Source organism: Agelaius phoeniceus, chromosome 9 (genome assembly GCF_051311805.1).
Source record: "Agelaius phoeniceus isolate bAgePho1 chromosome 9, bAgePho1.hap1, whole genome shotgun sequence".
NCBI lineage: Eukaryota > Metazoa > Chordata > Aves > Passeriformes > Icteridae > Agelaius > Agelaius phoeniceus.
The window spans coordinates 29,889,207-29,907,274 of record NC_135273.1 but is presented as its reverse complement, the minus strand read 5'-3'; the positions used below and the strand labels follow the sequence as shown (position 1 = coordinate 29,907,274).

The 18,068-nt window shown below is 45.4% G+C and overlaps 1 protein-coding gene across 10 annotated transcripts in view; it reads left to right on the top strand.

Moving 5' to 3' along the window:
• The window catches only part of JMJD1C (jumonji domain containing 1C), a 159,653-nt gene that overhangs the window by 86,799 nt on the left and 54,786 nt on the right, over positions 1 to 18,068 (top strand). For 2 of the 10 annotated variants that reach the window (XM_077183399.1, XM_054637802.2), the window contains exons 1-2: positions 11,187 to 11,327; positions 16,472 to 16,585. Coding sequence is in view for 2 of the 10 variants with exons in the window: in XM_077183395.1 (XP_077039510.1) it covers positions 16,472 to 16,585 (114 nt within the window). In the remaining 8 variants the exon portion in view is untranslated. Of the gene's footprint in view, positions 1 to 11,186; positions 11,403 to 11,572; positions 11,756 to 16,471; positions 16,586 to 18,068 lie in introns of those variants that run through there. The other 8 variants (XM_077183401.1, XM_054637801.2, XM_077183398.1 and 5 more) reach the window with 4 other exon arrangements.

Genomic DNA, 18,068 nt, shown 5'->3' with positions numbered 1-18,068 from the left:
AATATTAGATGTATGAGAATAAGAAAATGGCAGTTGCTATAACCAGAGGGAACTTAAGAAATTTAAAAAGTCTCATAAGATACTCAGAGACAGAGAAATTTTCATGTTACAATTGGAAAAAAATTAGTGTTGATGGTAAGTATTTTAGCTAATTTTTCCTTCAGGGTGATACCAATCATTGGAGAAAGCAGTGCCAACATGAAGAGGGAGACAGGAAGAATTAGGCAAGCAATTAAAAGCCTGTCAGTCTATTCTCACAATATGTAAAACTTTAGAAGGCATTGCAGTGTGTGGGTGAGGGGCTGTCAAGGATTTAGGAGATAAAAGAAAACAAAGTAAACTACAGTACATCTACTTCAGAGAGTGAATTTTGTTGACCCTATGCCTGTCTTTGGGGAGAATTAATCTTCAAGACAAGGAAGGCCATTCTATGGCATTCAGGTCAGGCATGATCTGCCAGAATCTTTCCCAAGGTCTGCAGGTAAATCTTCCTGTTCAGCTGCACTGGTGGGAATATGGAGGCTGGGATCAGAGCAGCCAGGGAGAGCTGGTACTCCCAGCTCTCAAGAGCACTGCAATACTGCTGCCAGTCTCAAGACTCTTTTTGCATTGCAGCCCTGCCAGGAACGATGGTTTGCTGCTGTTCAGAGAAGCCATGAAGTAGGTGATGTTGGGCAGAGAGGTACATGGCATAATAAAAGCAGACTTAAAGATATTAATTTGGCTATGTGTTTCTAAATACTGTTTTATTTGGGAGAGGTCAGTGACTCTGCAGATACTCCAGAATTGTATGACTGAAAAAGACCTTGAGATCATCTAATCTAAATTAAGGCAGTTAAAACTTGTTGTGTCTGCTGTAGAGATTAAGAAATTATTCCTTGCAGCATCCTGTTTTCATAACTGGGGACACACCCAGCTGTTTTCCCCTCCCAGTCTCTTCAGTCTGTATTCATCTACAGTATTTTCCAAAACTGTGTTCCTTTTATTGTACATACCTATCTTGAAGAGCAATATCCAGAACTCTGCTCACTTTATAGTACTATAACTGAGGCTTTATGAATGCTGAACACAGGTTGTACAAACATTCATATATCCCAGCATTGTGTTTATATTTTTACAGCATGATACTGTTAACTCAGTCCAGAAATTGAACCTAACCTCTCTTTTTCTATGGAATTCTTCCTTAGCCACTCAGTATTTTTGCTGTTGACTTCTGCCTACGTGCAGTGCTTTGCATATCATCTTTTTTCTTAGACCACTTGTCCAGTTTTCCTTTTTGTCCTCTAATATAATTTGCAGTCCCATCAAGCTGGTTGGTTGTCAATTTAATAAATGTAGTCTCTGTTCCATGATCTGGGTCACTAATAAATATAGTGAGTATGACCAGACCCAGTGTAGGTGACTTTGGGAACTGCACTCTACAGACATATTTTACATATTTTGCATATTTTGTAAGATAGTTAGTGGTGATTTCTGAATTTTTGGAGGTGTTTGGTTTTTATTTTTTGGGGTTTTTTGGTTTTTTGGTGGGTTTTTTGGTTGTTGTTGTTGGGGTTTGTTTTGTTTTGAATTGTTTATTCCTTCTTTTTTTCCTGATATGCCTCTCCATTAGTTTCATTTCAGTCTAATGTGTTTAGCTTGCACATATGAGTGTCATAGGAAGCAAAGTGTCAGGATATAGATCTGCTTCTCTAGCTTGCTCTTTTATTTGGCAAGGAAATTTGCTTTGACATTTTTGATTTAATGCTGCCTTTTACTCATGGTCTTGTATCCTTTAAAGTCTTCACAAACTGACTGATTATAGCTACTGTGTGTTTCTTCCCTCTGTCCTTAATCCTGGTCTACTCTTACCAACAGCACCCTGAAATGCTGTATCATGGACCCACCTGAATAAAAACTCCAGTTGGCTTTGTTGTGAGGCAAGAAAATGTAATTAATATCATTCATCTAGACTTTTGTAATGCATTCCACAGTATGTCAAGCTGAGAACAATCAGAGGAAGACTGAGATTAGTAGAGTGAACAGTAAATTAGGTAGGAATGAGTTTGTGAGATGTTGGCTATGTGGTATTGAAACAGGTGGAGTGTTGTGGTGAAATATTTTTGTCTGCCAATAGCTGTTAACACATTTTGGGAATGACTTGCTTCGTGTTTTTACTAAAATGTTTGGACTAATTCATTAAATTTGATTAAAGCACTAGATGGTGCAGAATAGGAGGAGCCCTTAACACAGAGGATGAGGGTTTTTTATGCAACTAAAATGGAATATCCTTGAGAAACAAAGAAATAAAAATGGAACAAAATGTCACTGCAGAAATCAGAAAGTGGTGGATTTAGGAGCAGATGGCAAATATAGATGAGAGCTTATCCAGGAGCAGCACTGGCAAGGAGAAGCTTTGAGCCTTCTGGCTGGTCAGAGGACTGAGAAGCGGCTGTGTGGTGTCGAGCTGATGGCAGGGGTGACTCTGGGGTGTGTGAGAACAGAGGCAGGATTGTGTGCCCCTGGAGCTGCCCCAGAGCCCCTTCACACTCACAGACATAATTCTGCTCATCCATGCTGGAGAAAGATCATTTGAAGCCAAAGAGGATGCAGGGGAGGAGGATGAGGATAATCACAGTATAGAATACAGTCTAACATGAGAGACTACATGGAAGTAGAAAATGCAGGTTAGTAACACTGCCATGTATGCTAGTATGGGAGGAATGAGGGAATGTCATCTATAAATAGATCTTGGAGGGAAGTACTATCTGATATACTATACAAAGGGATCCAGAAGATCCCAAATTCACAATACAGACCTGAGACATAACTTGGAAAAAAATACATTGCATTTTTCTAAAGTACCAGTAAGTTTAAACTTAGCAAAACGTTCCACATTCTGTAGAAAACTTCTGAGTGAGACGTGTTTGTGTGACCTTTCAGAGACCCTAGAGAAAGGAGATGAACAAGATCTGGATCATTTTGATTTTATCTTTAAACTCACAGCTGTCACAGTTTGAAGATAAGTGAATTTATAGAAAGCGGAAAACTTGTTATCTCGGAGAGAAATACTTTGAACGCCATCTGTCCTGTGTTTTCCTGAATGGAAAAAAAATTGTTTGTCCATCAAGGTTGCTACTGGACAAGCATGTAGGGCAGATGTGAGAATCTAAAAATAGCATTGGGCGGGGGGAGAATCCATTATGATATCTAGGTTATTTTCTAATTTGTTTACTAGATAGACTGATGGTGTTTCAATATTATTTCAGCATTATCCTGATGCTGGGATATATTGACTAAAACCCTGTCTGTTCCATCAGACTTTTTATTATCAAATGTTAAACTTTTAACCTCACCTTCTTAGTGGCTTATGCCTGTAAGAGATTTTTATATGAGAAGTTCTCCCAAGCCCTTAATGCTGCAGATTCAGGAATCAAACCAGTGTATTAGCAAGTGTATCTGTGTAGGAGGTCTGACAGAGATACAGTATGATTATAAAATAATCTTAGCAGGAGAAAATACTGCTCAAGAAAGCTAAAATACATTTCTGTGTAGTCTGACACTTGATTGTTTCTTTCCCTCCCTCACACAGGTGAGGTGAACAGTCTGGTGTTTTTATTTGAGGAGTATATATTAGCACGTTGTCTCAGTAAGATGGAGCTTTTTATAAAGATAATTAAAACATAATGCACACTGTTACTTAATACTTAAGTCTTCGTGTTTGGAAATATGAAAATACTACTTTTAAGATACCCTTATGGGTAAAGTGTACAATGTTTAGAATATAAAAAAGATGTATTGCAAAACACAGACCAATGTTCCAGTATGATCTTACTCCCAACAAGCTGGAATTAAGAGCAAAAAGGCACTGAGTCCAAAATGAGTAATTCTCTCCCTCCGTGGCCTATGGGAATCCATAGACAGCCAGCTAGAAAGCCTAAAGAACTGCCAAATGGGGTTTCTGCTTTTCTGGAGACAGTGCAAGTAGAAAAGGAGGAAGGAGTAGAAGTTGCAGCCTTTTAACTATTCACCATCCCTGGACCACCCTGTTCATCCCCAGTTCAGAGTATGCTGCAGACTGAATGTGCTTATTCTGCAGCTCTTACTGTGTCTGCCAAACAGTGAAATGCACTGCTGTCAGTAACAGGGAGTAAATGTAGACCACGAGGAGTGGCCCTGAGGAGTCTTTTGCCTCTCAGAAACTGAATCCAAATTTATATACAACAACTTTATTCACATGATAACATGAAGTAGGTATTCCCCTCTTTCAGCTTCTATGACGTGTTCTTTTTAAATACTGCTCTCAGTTCTTGATGTTTTTTTGGTATTTTTCTTCTTCACCTTCTGTGTGTTTTTGAGGGTTTTGTTATTGCAAATAGCTCCAAACAGGAGCTTCTCTCTAACATATCCAGCTCTGTTTCAAGAGGCAGTTCCACTCTCTGAACTGGGTTGTCCCAGCCTACTACTCAAGAGACCATTTTATAGCATAGTGTCAATACGTTGCACACCCTGGGTGTGGTGTCAGGCATGTAGGGAGCATTGGATGTTACAAGAGTCCTGTGGGGCTACAGGAATGGAAAATACCAGCACTGCTGCGTGCTCGCCACTGCTGTAAGAGGAAGTGATGCCTGCAGTGAGGCTCCCTCAGAACCACACCCTGACTCGCCTCCAGTGGAGCCAGTGGCTTCTTTCCAGGAGGAGTCCCTGGACCAAAGGGCCTGCCAGCATCCTGAGCCATCAAGAAATCTCAACTTCAGTGGGAAGCTGAGCTTTCTGTGGTGAGGATGCTCCCGAGTTGTTTTGGTAAAGAGCAAGCAGAAAAAATGCAAAATAAAATACAGTCCATTTAAAAGACAGGAAGATGACTAAGCTGGTGAATAAGATGCTGTAGACAAAGGACAGGGAGTGGCAGGGCAGAGGAGCTGAAAAAACAGCAGAATTGGGGAAAAAACCCCCCAGTGTTCTGGAAATTCAAGTTAACAAATATGTAGGGGATAAGATGGAAAAAGGTGAGGCAGGTATTTAGGTTCTGGGTAATAAGAACAGAAAGGGACCTTATGAAAGCTAGATCTGGGTGACTCAGGAAGCAAGATGAGCTTCTGAGAGGCAGTTGGGAATGTAGTCTGAGAGGAACAGGAAATAGTAGGAGGGTGAAAGGTGGACTCCTGTTCTGTAATGGATCTCAATTAGTGGGAAGAATGAGAGCGACACGACAGTGCTGCTGAATCAGAAGAGCAGAAATGCAGTGGATGTTTAGAAGCCTGAAGCTGATTTTCTTACTAAGGTTGTTTTTCTGAAGGTGAGGCTGGAAAGAGGCCAGGTAAATGAATGTTACATTCAGTAAGTTATAGGGGAAAAGGATGCAAGAACATTGTGAATGTTGCTGATAGGACTGGAAGAAGAAAGAAAAGCCAAGAAATGAGTTGGACGGAGTTTGGCATCACTGTGATGGAAGCAAGAAGGTTGAAAAAGCATGAATACTGCAAAACATGGATGGCACCCAAGTTGAAAAGGGTTTGATGAATATTGCAGACAGTGTGGGTAAGAACATTATGAACTTGAAGCTGTTGTGCTTTATGAACTTGAAGCTGTTGTGCTTGCTTTGTAGAAGACAGAATCTGTCCCAAGGTTAATGAATGTTATGGCACATTACCACGACAATTGAAAACTGTTGTTAAGAACATACACATATGTTGAAAACTCATGTGAAAGTCCAGAATTCCCTTGTCCAAATGAGTTGTACAACAAGCACAGAATGAAAAGGGTTCCTTTCTGCACAGAGTTAACATCAGACTGTGAGTCAAGGGCAGATGACACACAGAGACAGGAGGTGGGAAATAGAAGGCATTACTTATGAGGGAAGATGAGGCTTCCATCAAGCAGTGCCCAAGCCATTGTCAAGGTTTCAGAGGTCAATCTAGCAGGCAGAGTTTCAAGGAGAAAATGGAAAGATGTCAGTGAATCATCTTTGCTAGTGTTGTCAGTAAATTGTTCCTGAAATTGGTAAATGAGTGATACCAGGATTGGAAGGTGCTGTGTCGGGAAGTGCAGTGTGATGTAATGGGGCTGCTGGGGGAAGGAATGCAAAGAGTGGCTGGGAGTGTTTGTGACAGCATTTTGTATGGTCTGAACATGTGTGCATTAATTAAGGCCAGAAGGAAATCCAGAACGAATATAGGCTGGTGCTCTCAACTATGGGGATGGGTAGAAAAATGTGTTTTATAAGCTTTATTAGAAGACCTGCACTCAGAAGTGAGAGAGAGCAGGTCACACATGAGGTGACATTGATGTTACTCAATTTGAGTGAGTGGCAAGGGTCCCAGCATTTTGGATCAGTTAATGAGGGAAGGGGGATTAGGAAAATGCAAGTCTTTTACAGTGATGCTGGGCTTAAAATGAGACATCCACAAAGTGATGCCTGTGAGACTGCTCAATATTTTGTATTTGAACATAAATCTGGAGTTAGAGCACTGTCCAGCAAATAAGAAAACTCATACAATTCTATTGACTACAATGATGATGATTTTTTTTTTTAAGGCTATGCATCTGGTTTTTCTTTTATCACAATTATTGGTCTCCTGTTGCAGCAGGGACCCAGATCACTAACAGGACTTATTCCCACAGTTGTGTTAACAGTACTGGTATGATGAAGTAGATGGGGATGAAGTAATGGGGAAAATTGCACAGTCATGTTGATGCATGCAGCATTAAACCCCATGATGCCTGTCCAGGGAAGGACAAAATTGGTTTTAAAAGTAAATTGAAAACATTAAAAAGATAGACACCATATTTTAAATTGGATTAATTTGAGATATACTGTAAAATCAGTTAGCACTGATCTGGAGTGTATTAACTGTACTGTTGCATATGTTCCTTCATGTACACTCTTGCCCTCAGCATCTCAATTTTGAAAAATTACTAAAGATAGCCTGGTGAAGTTTTTGCATGTCTGATTTGCCCACCTCAATAACCAAAAAAGGAGAGTTAAATGAAGAATTTGCCAAATGAACTGGCACCTGAATGCTAGTTACTGCATTTCTCCTGTTGCAGTTCCAGTAGTAATGATTGTTTCACACACATTAATTTCTCCTTTGGACTTTGGCTTCTGCACTTAAGTACAGGGTCTGAACTCGATGGGTTGCACAAATGCATAATGGAAAGTTAATTTCTCCACTAACATGAGGCTGACCGTAGCTCTGCCCTTACACTGCATTATTTCTGCAGGAAATATCTGCAGGACTATCACTATGAAACGGTTCTGCTTGCTAAGCAAATGTGGAGCAGCACAGACAGGAAGAAGATAAGTAGAAAAAAAAATGCTAATTTAAATACTGAAGACCGATTTAACTAACCTTCATTTGTTTTAAAGTTTAAATATTTACTCATTTGCAATATTTGCATGCGCTCTTTCCTGGCCCGCAGCACTGCGCACGTGGGTTTCCCTGGCTCGGTGTGAAGAAGGAGCAGGGTTTGCAGTTCAGGGGCTTCTCCCCCTGCCCGAACCCCGAGGGGGTCCCAGCAGAGCCCCGGTCCATGCGTGCTGTCGCTCCCCTGCAGCCGGAGCGGCATTCCCGGTGGCCGGAGCTCCCAGCAGGGCGGTGGCACAGGGCCCGGCGCTGGCTGCCGGCCAGCCCGCAAGTGCGAGGGCTGCAGCTGCCACCGGGCCCTGCTGAAAAACCTGCCAGGCCCCTCGAGGGGAAAAATAGCAGGGGAAAAAAAAGAGCAGCTCTTGCACAACTGTGCCAGCACAACCTTCCGCCTCAAAGCAAACAAAAAACAAACTGAAAACGTCCAGCGGAGGACGGCAAAACCATCCACCACCTGGAATTTTTCATGCAGTCACTAAAAATACAAAACCTGCAGTATTGCTGTCCTCACATGCGTGGCCCGAGCCTGGGCTGGGCTGCAGCACACCGGGGAAGTTACAACTGCGATTTTAGGAAGGGAATGTTTGCATTTTTCCGTTGATTTTCATGATTATCTGTAGTTCTAGTGATTATCTGCAAAATAGGGCACGCTGTGTTACCAGTAATACATGTATCCTGTGGCAGTGAGCCAAGGCAGTAATTGAAGGTCAGGGATTGTTTGTCGAGTGCAGTTCAGTGTGCTGCCTGATTCCATAGGGGACTGGCAGTGCCAAAGAACAAAGGCAGCTCTGTTCTGCAAGCTTATAGTATGGCTTGTTTGACAGAGCTCAGGCCCAATTGTGAGAAGAAGCAAACAGTAGTGGAAAACAGTGCTAAAATAACGTGACTACTAAATAAGCCTTTCTAAAGTGTAGTAGTTTGCAAATGTCAAAACCAGGCTTGGATAGACACTAATTTTAAAAATTCTTACATAAAAATTTACCTTTACGTGGCAAATCTGTGTTTTGTTAAGAACATACACATATATATTGTAGTAAATTTTGTAAGTAGTAATGATGTAAATGTCATTTTATGTTGCCTTAGTCTACTTAACATTAACAATTATACCAGTAGCAATTTCCTTGGGTTTTTTTAACTTCCAGAAGGTGTTTTACCACTTAGTGGATTTTTCCTGAGGATGTCTTTGAGTGAAACTCTTGGAAATAAGAGTTGCTGAGTTAGTACTCCATGCATAGCTGGTGCAACATGAGAATTTTTTAGCAAAATCTCTCTGTGGTAATGAATTGGTGTGCTGGGCTGGGTATTAATATTCTTTGTTACTAAGTCGCCATCTATTAATAAAGCTTTGTCCAAACGGGCAAACTTGCCTGTCCTCCAGACTGTCTTGTGATTTGTATTTTAATAGTGTCTGTCTTGGATATTATTAAGGATTGCCTGCTTTGACAGTTGCACTACATACCACCCAGCTATCACAGCACCATTAGTTCAAGAGTAGCATGAAGTATGTTGAGCTCTGTAATAGGCATTTTTCATTTGTTTGCCCTTCCTGAAATAGCTATTAAGTGTCTGGGCTCTTAAGAGAAATGGTAAAACAAAACCTAAAGGTGTATGAGAAAGAGGGGAATCTAGTGGTGGAAGTAGTGTGCCTTTGGGATGCTCAGTACTTCTTGGAGGTAATCTAAAATGTGCTTTAAAAGTTAAATTGAAGATCATACAAGTACAGAATTAAGTTTTGGAAAAATACTTTGTTTATTGATTACTTGGCAGTCTGAGTTCCAAGATATTTTCTTGTGTCGGATATTACTGATAGGTCAAGTTTTATTTCTTAGTGGTGATGAGGCCTCTGAAGGACCAAGTCTGTGAAAGACTGTCCTGCCCACTTTACAAGTGGCCCTGTTGCTGTTGGGTGGAGGATAACAAGGCACACTTCCAATCTAAAGGGGGAACAGCAGCCCCAAACCTGGAATAAGGCTGCATTTCAGTCTTTGCTACTGCATGACCTCTCTCAGTACTGGTGAAAGCGACTGAGGTGTTATTTCCCCCCCACCCAGTGAGAGGTGGTCTGGAGAAAAAGGAAGTGAAAGGAAATGAGGTCAGAATGGTGTCACTAAGATGTTTAGCTTTTTTCTCTGGAGATAAGGCAGTGCAGCCCTACCAAGGCATGGCTGGGGCAGGAGGTGTGTTGAGGGGGAACCAAGGAGGTTAGTGAGCGGTGTTCTGCTGGTGGTGAGCCCTGGGTGAATCTGGTGAGGGGCTGTGGCAGGGGTGCCAGAAACCAGAGGAGCAACTGTCCAGTCTGGGTGGTCAGGAATAGATGGAGGCTGCTCAAGGCACTGCTGCCTCCCCGCAGCCTTGCTGCCATATAAGGCTGCCCAGCTGCCTTGAGCCAGCCTGGATGGAAGACCACTTAAAAAGGAAAATCAATACCATAAACTGTCTCTGCTAGTGTCCTTTCCAAGTGAAGTCCAGGAGCCTTGCAGTTATGTGGTTTGAGCACAGGCCGGGTAGTGTACAAACACCATGTACAGGTAGCCTGGTTCCTGCCCTTGCTTGTGTGCTGTTATGGAAGAAAACCAGTTTGCTGGAGAAAAGCCTGTGGTGGGTAGAAAACCTTCCAGTTCAACTTTAATGTTTAGCTGTACCTAAGTATTTTATTTCAGAGCTTAGTATGTTATAGCATTCCAGTACACCTTTAAGCTTACATCATTTGGAATAATTCAAGATGAGAACAGAGATGTAGTCATGCATTGATTTCCCATTATTCTCATACTTTCTTGGCAAATGACAAGCCTTGTATTTTTTCCGTGAAGTGAAAAATGTACAGCTGTTTATGTTTAAAGAGATTGGGGAAAACAAATGTCTCTATCCCAACCTCCCTTGTGATTATTTTTTTGGTTTTTTTTTTCCTTACTCTCCATGTTTATGTATGCGAGCTAAGCTCAAGGAGTATATTACAGGTGTTTTTGCTAAATTTCTCTCTGGAAATAATTTTCTCATTAGGAAGTGTCCCCTGAACCTTTTCCCCCTGGACTATTCAGTTGAAGTTTCCATGTGAACTGTAAACAACTAGTTAGTGACATTTGGCTAGTGTTGGCAAGTGTGAAAACACGTGAGTTTTTTGTTTGGTTGGGTTTTTTTTTTGGGGGGGGGGGTTGGGTGGGGGGTCGTCACGGAGAAAATAGGTTCTATACTAAAAATGAGGAAATTGTGCTTGAGGTTTTCCGCGAGTCCCCGGGCTGAGTCCCCGCTGAGCCCTGTGCGCTGTTGGTGAAGCTTTTGGGCGGCGCAGGGGGGAGCGGAGCCGCCCACCGCCCTCTGCTCCGGCTGCTCCTGGAACCAAACCAGGCACTGAGCTCATGCCTGACCCGCCCTTCCTCTTTATTGCCTTTTTTTTTCCCCTCGGTTGAATGTGGACGAGCAGCAGCTCTCGCTGCTAACTTTGCAGAGCCCACCCGCGGGAGGGATGGAGAGCAGCTTTCCAAGGCCGGGCTCAGCTTCGCGGGGGGAGGAAGCACCGAGGCTGTAGACGAAGTTCGAGGTTGCGGCGCGGAGCAGCGGCAGCAGGAGGCTCCAGGCCCCCGGGTGCCTCGGCCGCGCTCCCGAGCCACGACCACACGTGTCCCGGGACTCCGCCCCCGCGGGACGTGGCCGCGGGCCGCGCCTGCCGAGCGCCGCCTCTTCCCGCGGCGTGCTCTCCTCGCCCGACGCTCAGCTCGGTGCTTCCCCGCCCGGCTCCTCCCGCCCCGGCACCGCGCACTGCGCGCCCGCCCTTATGTAAGCGGCGGCATCGGCAGCGCGCCATGACCCAGCAGCGGGGACGCGCCGGGGCCTCCGCAGAGCGCACAGCTGCGCGATAGTCCGCGCCGGCCCCACAAAGGGCGGGCGGTGAGTCGTCGTCGTCCTCCTCCCCGCCGCCTCCTCCTCCGGCCCCGCAGTCTCCGCCCCCGGCGCGGCCGCCCGGCCCGACCCGGAAGCGGCGCGGTGAGAACCATTTTCCTTGTGAGTTCAAAGGCGGAGGCGGGCGCGGAGGTCCCGCGGGCTGGGCCGCCGGGCGAGGTGCGTACCGGCCGACGGGGCGGGGGGAGCGGGACAATCCGCCGCTGTCGTTCGGGGGGCCGGGGGGCGCCTCCGCGCCTTCCCCCGCGGGATACGTACCCGCGCGGACACTTTAACTTTGTGACGGGCGCCTTTGTTTGCCCTCCGAGGCTGCTGGGGCGGAACGGGCCGCGCCCCCGGCCCGCGGGGCTGTCGCGGCCCTCGGCCCCTCTCCGTCCTATCCCTGCGGAGCGCGGAGCGGCGCACGTGACGAACGGGCTCCCGCGGGGGCGCGCGCGGCGCGGCACGCGGCCGGCGACGGCGGCTTTGTGCGCGGCCCGGCGGGGACGAGAGCGCGGCGAGCCCGGGACAGCGTGAGTACCGGGCACCTCCTGCGCCCGCGGAGGCGCGCAGGGCGGCCTGCGCCCCTCGGGAAACGGGAGAAAGGGAGTTCGGAAAAAAAAAAGGTTTTGTGTTTGGTTTTTTGCCTTTTTTTTTTTTGGCTTTTTTCGGTTAAGTTTATGCCGTTGAGGCGGGGTGCGGGAGCGGCAGGACTCGGTGCCGGCCGTTAACGGCACGGAGGCCGCCGTTAGAGCAGCCGTGGGCGCCGTTGGTGCGCCCTGCCATGCGGCAGCTCCGGCGGGCAGCGGGCCCGGCTGGCGCTGCCTTCTCCCCGCGTCCCGACGGGTACTTCCTTCTGCCCCCCCCCCGCCGAAGGGCTGCGGGAGTTCCGCCCGGAATAACGCCTTGGCTGGAAACGGCCGCTTCCGTAGGGATTGCAGGCAGGGTAATCCGCGAATGAGGAAACCCCGTGCTCGATACTAACGTCAGATCTGCTTTACTGATTGTCCGCTCTTTCCACTCGGTAATTCTGCCTTTGAGTACAAACCATGGCAACAAACGGGCGTTGGAAGAGAGCTACAGCTGTTTCGAATGATTAAGTGTCATAAAGAAAAGGTGCCGATGTTTGCGCTATTGCAGACTAAACAGCAAGGTTAGAGAACAATATGTGGAAAAGTTTACTGAATAGCATGTAAAAATTAGGTTTAATTGATCTTTTCAATTTTTGTGCTTTAAAGAGGAAGAAGTATAGAATGTAGATGTTTTAGTGCAAGAATAGCTTTCTAAATTACATTATTAACTCTCTAAAAGTCTGTTTGGCTTACGGCATGAATTCCTCTAGAAAGATTTTTTTAAAAAGGGTCACTGCGGTAGGTGTGCATTGTAGGATGTGCTTTTGTGGTGTGGGGAGCAGGCTTGCGGCACAGAGTGCCCAGCTAAGCAGGCTGTGAGCTCCAGCCAGGCAGCTGAGGCAGTGCTACGTGCGGGATGAGCTGGGCAGCAGCTGCGAGCTCAGCTGTAACCCGAGCATTTGCTGCATTGAGCCTTCTGGGTGTCACAGCCTGGCAGCGCCCAGGCTGCAGCAGTCGAGGTGCAGCAGCTTCTGGAGCCCTGGCCAGTGCCAGGGAGCTCCCTGCTCGATGCTGGAGGTACATTACCACCACTCCAGCTGCTTAATTGCACTAGGCAGAAGTAAAAATGCACTGTGTGCTTGCTTGCTACTGCTTCCTTGGGAAAGTGGGTCCTGTGATTGCTATGGGGGTTTTGGAAAGATAAATAAAGAGATGACTTGTGTTATTGGGCATAAGAAAACGCTGTCACTGGGTAATTTGTTGTATTGGTATTTGGTGAATGCTGTTGAATGGTTTTGTGATTGTTTGCTGTGAAGTGATGCTAATTTATGTCTTCTGAAAAATTATTGGAATTTCCAGAAGATCTAGAATCCAATTTTCAGACTCAGTGCTGTGCCAGCTGCCTCTTGTAGGCAGGTTATTTCTGGCATGAGCCGGGCTAAAACCATGGCGAGGGGCAGAGTAAGAAACACCCTTTATTCAGCATCAGGGAACTTGTTAGCAAAGGAGCCAAAGAGAGTGTGTGTGTGTGTGTATTCATGGAGCTCCCTTTGGCTAAGCAGGGAAATCTGGTGGGGGGGGGAAAGTGGGATTTCTTTCTTTTTTTTTTTTTAAGCATCTAGTTAGAATAGTGGTAAAGCCAGATGTCACTTAAAATTGAGTGCTTGAGTCCTCTGCTCAGTTGTGGTCTTTGAGGAATTGGGTTAACATATAAAACTTCTTTTACAAGCTACAGGTTTGAAAGGGAGATTTTAATTTACAGAGGTTTAGCTTTTCCTGATTTCTGCCAGTATGCTTGGTTGTCTTTAAAGTTGTCCTCCACTTTGGGAATGGAAAGAGGGAGCATCTGCAAGGAGCTTTTCCTCTGAAAATCTGCAAGGAACTTCTTGGACCTTTTTATATATATTTTCATGTCGTTACATGCCTCATATGCTTACCTCTAATAGCTGACTCTTGCCTGCTGTGCTCTCAGTCTGTTTGTCTTTGGGCATGTATGATATGTAGTGTGAAATTCAGTTATGTCTTCCATTTAAAATTTTTCAAATCCCTAACCTATCCCAGGTTGGGTGTCTCCTTGGTGGCCTGCCTATCTCGTGGAACTGATGGAGTCTGGACTTTGCTTTTCCAAGAAGGCGTTTACTTAAGGGTGGTGTTTTGTTGTTGATAGTGGCAATGTTTTTTAATGTGCAGCTGAGTGGCTATCCGCATAGGAGGAGGTGTGTGACATGGCATGGTTTTGCTTTATTTATTTACATATTTTTCCTCTGTGCTTGTGGGATAGCCTGCATCCTCTACATGAGTATTTTGGGGGCGTTGACCTGTCTAGAGGCATAGATCTATGAAAGTAAGGGAGAAGGCATTACGTTTCTCTTCTCAGAATAATCACACAGATCTATATTTGGAGCTAGTTCTTTTAATACCAGTAGGAAGATAAACCAGTGGCTCACATGTACCTTAATCTGTAGTGTTGTCTGAATCCTGAATGATAACTGCAAGGCACATTCCACACAGTTTCGTTTTAGCTGATGATTTGGTACGTCCTGTTGTTTGTAGTCGGAAACTCATTTATTGACCTGAATAATAGCTCAGAAAGTTAGAAAGAAGGCCCTGTGGGAAAAGTAGAATAGTGTGAAGGAAGACATGGGGGCAGTTAAAGAGCTGAAGGACTACAACATTGGCTTTTTCAAAGAAAAATTTGCTTGTGAGATTGTACACTCAACACTTTGCAATTTCACGATGCGAACTCCACCCTCTCTTAACCATTAGCAATACAAGATCCATTATAGGAAAGTGATGTAAGAGCAAAGGCCCTTTCTTAGCTATTAGAGGTTAAATAATTATTTACTATTTGGACTCTGTAGTTGGAATATTATCATATACTCTTGCTCCTCCAGCCCTTTCATCTAGTTACCTGTTGGTGGAGAGGTTTGGCTTTTTTTCCTTCCTTGTCTGAGAAAGAGTAGCAGCTGAAGTGAAACCTTAAATAAAATGGAAACAAGAATGCTGTGCATTCAGTCGGAGCGTTTGTGGAGTTTGATAGGTTTATTAGAAAGTATAATGTATCTCCCATGAAGAATTCTCTCATTTGTTTAGTAAGTGCCAGAGCTGAGGCTCCAGAGACACTTGGGTTATATTTAGCCTAATCTCGAGGCAACACCTTTGAAAGTAGGTAATGAAGCCTGATAAAACCTTGAGTGCTCTCTTAGGAGCTGCCTGCAGACTGGCTGAGGGCAGGTCACTGGCTCTGCTGCTGCCCTGCTTAGTGGCTTTTGTCAAGTTATGGATTGCTTCGTGCCTCAGTTTCCCCATCTCTAAATAGGTCGTGGTGATCCTGCCTTCCCTTGTAAGTACTTGGGGTCTCTTGCTGCAGGATGTTGCATGTGAGCTGCTATAGCAGCATTTTATAGATGTTGGTAACGTTTGCACAGTGCTCCATGTGGTTTGACCTGCCCTTGTTTCTCCTCTTTGTCTTTTTCTCCTGCATCTTAAATTTAGAATCGGTCTCAAAGGGCTTTTTTCTTTTCCTGTTTTCCCTCATTATTATTTTTGTGTCCTGTAAAATAACTTTCCTCTTATTTTTTTCTGTCCCTCCATGTTTTTTCCCCTAGCATCCTGCATGCTCTTTCTGCCAGTCATTTCTTTTGTTCACAGATGTCTTCCTCTTGCTGTTCCTGTCTGTCTTCAGAGCAGCATTTCTCTCCCCTCCATCCGCTGGGATTTCCTTTTCACCTGACTCATCCCCAGTAGGTACATCCCCGCTCGGCTGGGCTCTCCTGGTGCTTCTGTTCCAGGAAACCCAGCCAGCAGGGAAGGCTTTGCCTGCTTGTCCCCTCTCAGGGGAGCTCCCTGGAGCCATGGCGCCCTCCCTGCTGCATCCTGCTGTGCCTGCATGAGGGCAGGGGCTTTGGGCAAAGGCTGTGCCCGGGTGTCGAGGAGCCTCTGGCTCCCTGCTGCCTTTTCTCCGTGCCTGGCTTTTGCAGCAGAGCTGGGAGGTTCCTCGCTTCCTCCAGCAGCGAGGGTGGGCAGCACCTTGTTGCTTCCCCGGCCGGGGGGTGGGTGAGGGAGGCTCCCGGCCCTGCTGCGGGCTGCCCGTGCCCGGCGCTCCGGGCCCGGGGCCGCTCCGGGCTCGCTCGGGGGCGGTGTGCGGAGCAGCCGGCTGCTGCTGCAGGGAGGAGCGGCTGCGGGGGCGGCAGGAGCAGAGTCAGAACAGTTCAGAGATGGGCAGGGAAATGAGATGCTTGACTTGAGGCAAGGTGAACGATTTCAGAACAGGAAGCGGGGGGAGGGATTTCTCTGCAGTCTGCTTCCACTTGAGCTGTCCTTAGTATAATCACTGCTGTGCTAGCTGGTCCTGCAGGCAGGGAGAGAGGAGCTGCGGGCTGAGCTCTGTGTTTAGGATGGAATGGTGCTCCTGTACTTTGAGCTTCTGTGGTAAACAATCTTGCTCAAGCATAGTGAAGGAAAGGAAGAATGTATGGTGTAGTTCTCTTTTCTGGCTGGTTTTCCACCAACGGCACAAAGGAAAAAACGACACAACACAAAATTCTCCTTTCTTGTATAATTAGTAACTGTTATTTAATTTGAATGGAAAAATACATCAGTATTTATACAGTTTTGGGGGTTTGATATGCTGAGGGTTTTTTTCAGTCGCCTGATTTACTCTTTTTTCCTTGACAGACATTCAAGCCCTTGGTTGGAAAAAGTGTATACAATTCAATTACTGCAGTAGAATTCCTTGTGGACAAACAGCTGGATTTTGTAACTGAAGATAGTGCCTTTCAGCCCTATCAGGTAAGAAATTTGACTAGTGTATGAATACTATCCATTTGATTTATTTCAAAGCCATGATTTTACTATTGTTTAAGTGCATTTATATGTTCAAGTTCTCTGTTACAGGAACAATTTCCTATTGGTTATTAGCAGAGATTGTTCCTTGTTCTGTGAAAGGTTATATTGGGTACTCCATTATTCTAGTTAATCTGATCATGTCAAGGTGTGTACTGTGCCACGAATACTACTGTAGCACGTTCAGATAAAATACCTGACCCCTTTAAAGGTTAACCAGTACCATTAATTGTAGAGCAGATAGAAGATAGTATCCCTCCTTCTGAAGCTTTCATTTTCAGGTCTTTGCATGATTACAGTGATATTCCACTTACTGATTTTTGGTTCTCTTGGAAAATAAATAACAGAAAATGTTAATATCTTAAAAAAGAAACACTCTTCTTACTGTTGCCTGCTAAAATTTCCAGTATCCTTGATTTTAATGCCTCTCCATTAATTAGAAACACATTATTATATTAATGTGTGTGTATTTAAAGAACAAGAGAATTAGTGATTCCCTCCCTTGCTGCTTCAGAAGAAGGTCTAAAAAAATCTCTTCTATGACAAATAGAAAAATACTTGATACTTCAATTTGTGCTGAACTGATTGCAATTACAATAGCCATAAATTCTTCCTTATGGCTTGGATGGTACACTGTGGTGTTACAGAAATAGTACTTAGAGGCTTGGAATAACAGATGGCCCTGAATAAATGCTATGTAATTTTGTCCTGACACCCCTTCTTCCCTCCTGCTTCACCAAGATGTTTTTTTTTTCCCAATGCCAAATACAGAGCTAGAAAAAGAGAGTGGCTGAGAGAGAATCCTAGGGAAAGGAGAGGGAGGTTCAGTTCATGGAAGGGCTGGTGCTTTTGTGTGCCTGTGGTAGGGAAGCCAAACGAGTTGAGCATTTCTCGCCAGGGTGAGGTTACACGTTATGACTCGAGCTGCTGGAACAGTTTGGCTGTGCCGCAGACAGCAGCTCCCACTCTCAGACCCTGCCTTCAGTCCTCTAAAGCAGCACAGCCTTGATTTTGGAGCAGGGAGGGGGGCACGGCGCGGGGGAGAAGCCTGGGATGTTGATGAGCTGAGCTGGATTAGCCCGGGGTGCAGGCAGTGCTGCGGCTTCCTGCACGGAGGGGGTCAGGATGACGCAACACGGAGCGGGATATCCTCCTTTGGCAGCAGCGACCTCTTCAATCAGCTGAGCCCTGGAGTGTCAATTCACCCTCCGAGGCCAGCCGCAACCTTCCCGATTCGTTTTACAAAGCAAATACCGGGGCTGCTGCCTGTCCTTTGCCTGAAATCTGTCAAGAGCATGTGTCTGGTAATGCTCATTCCAGTAACAGTAATCAATCTCCTTTTGGCAGTGGATCATTTCTGATCTGAACAAAGCAAACTGAGCATAGGAGGACTGCCTTTTGTTAAACAATGCCATTGCCAGGCAGTGAC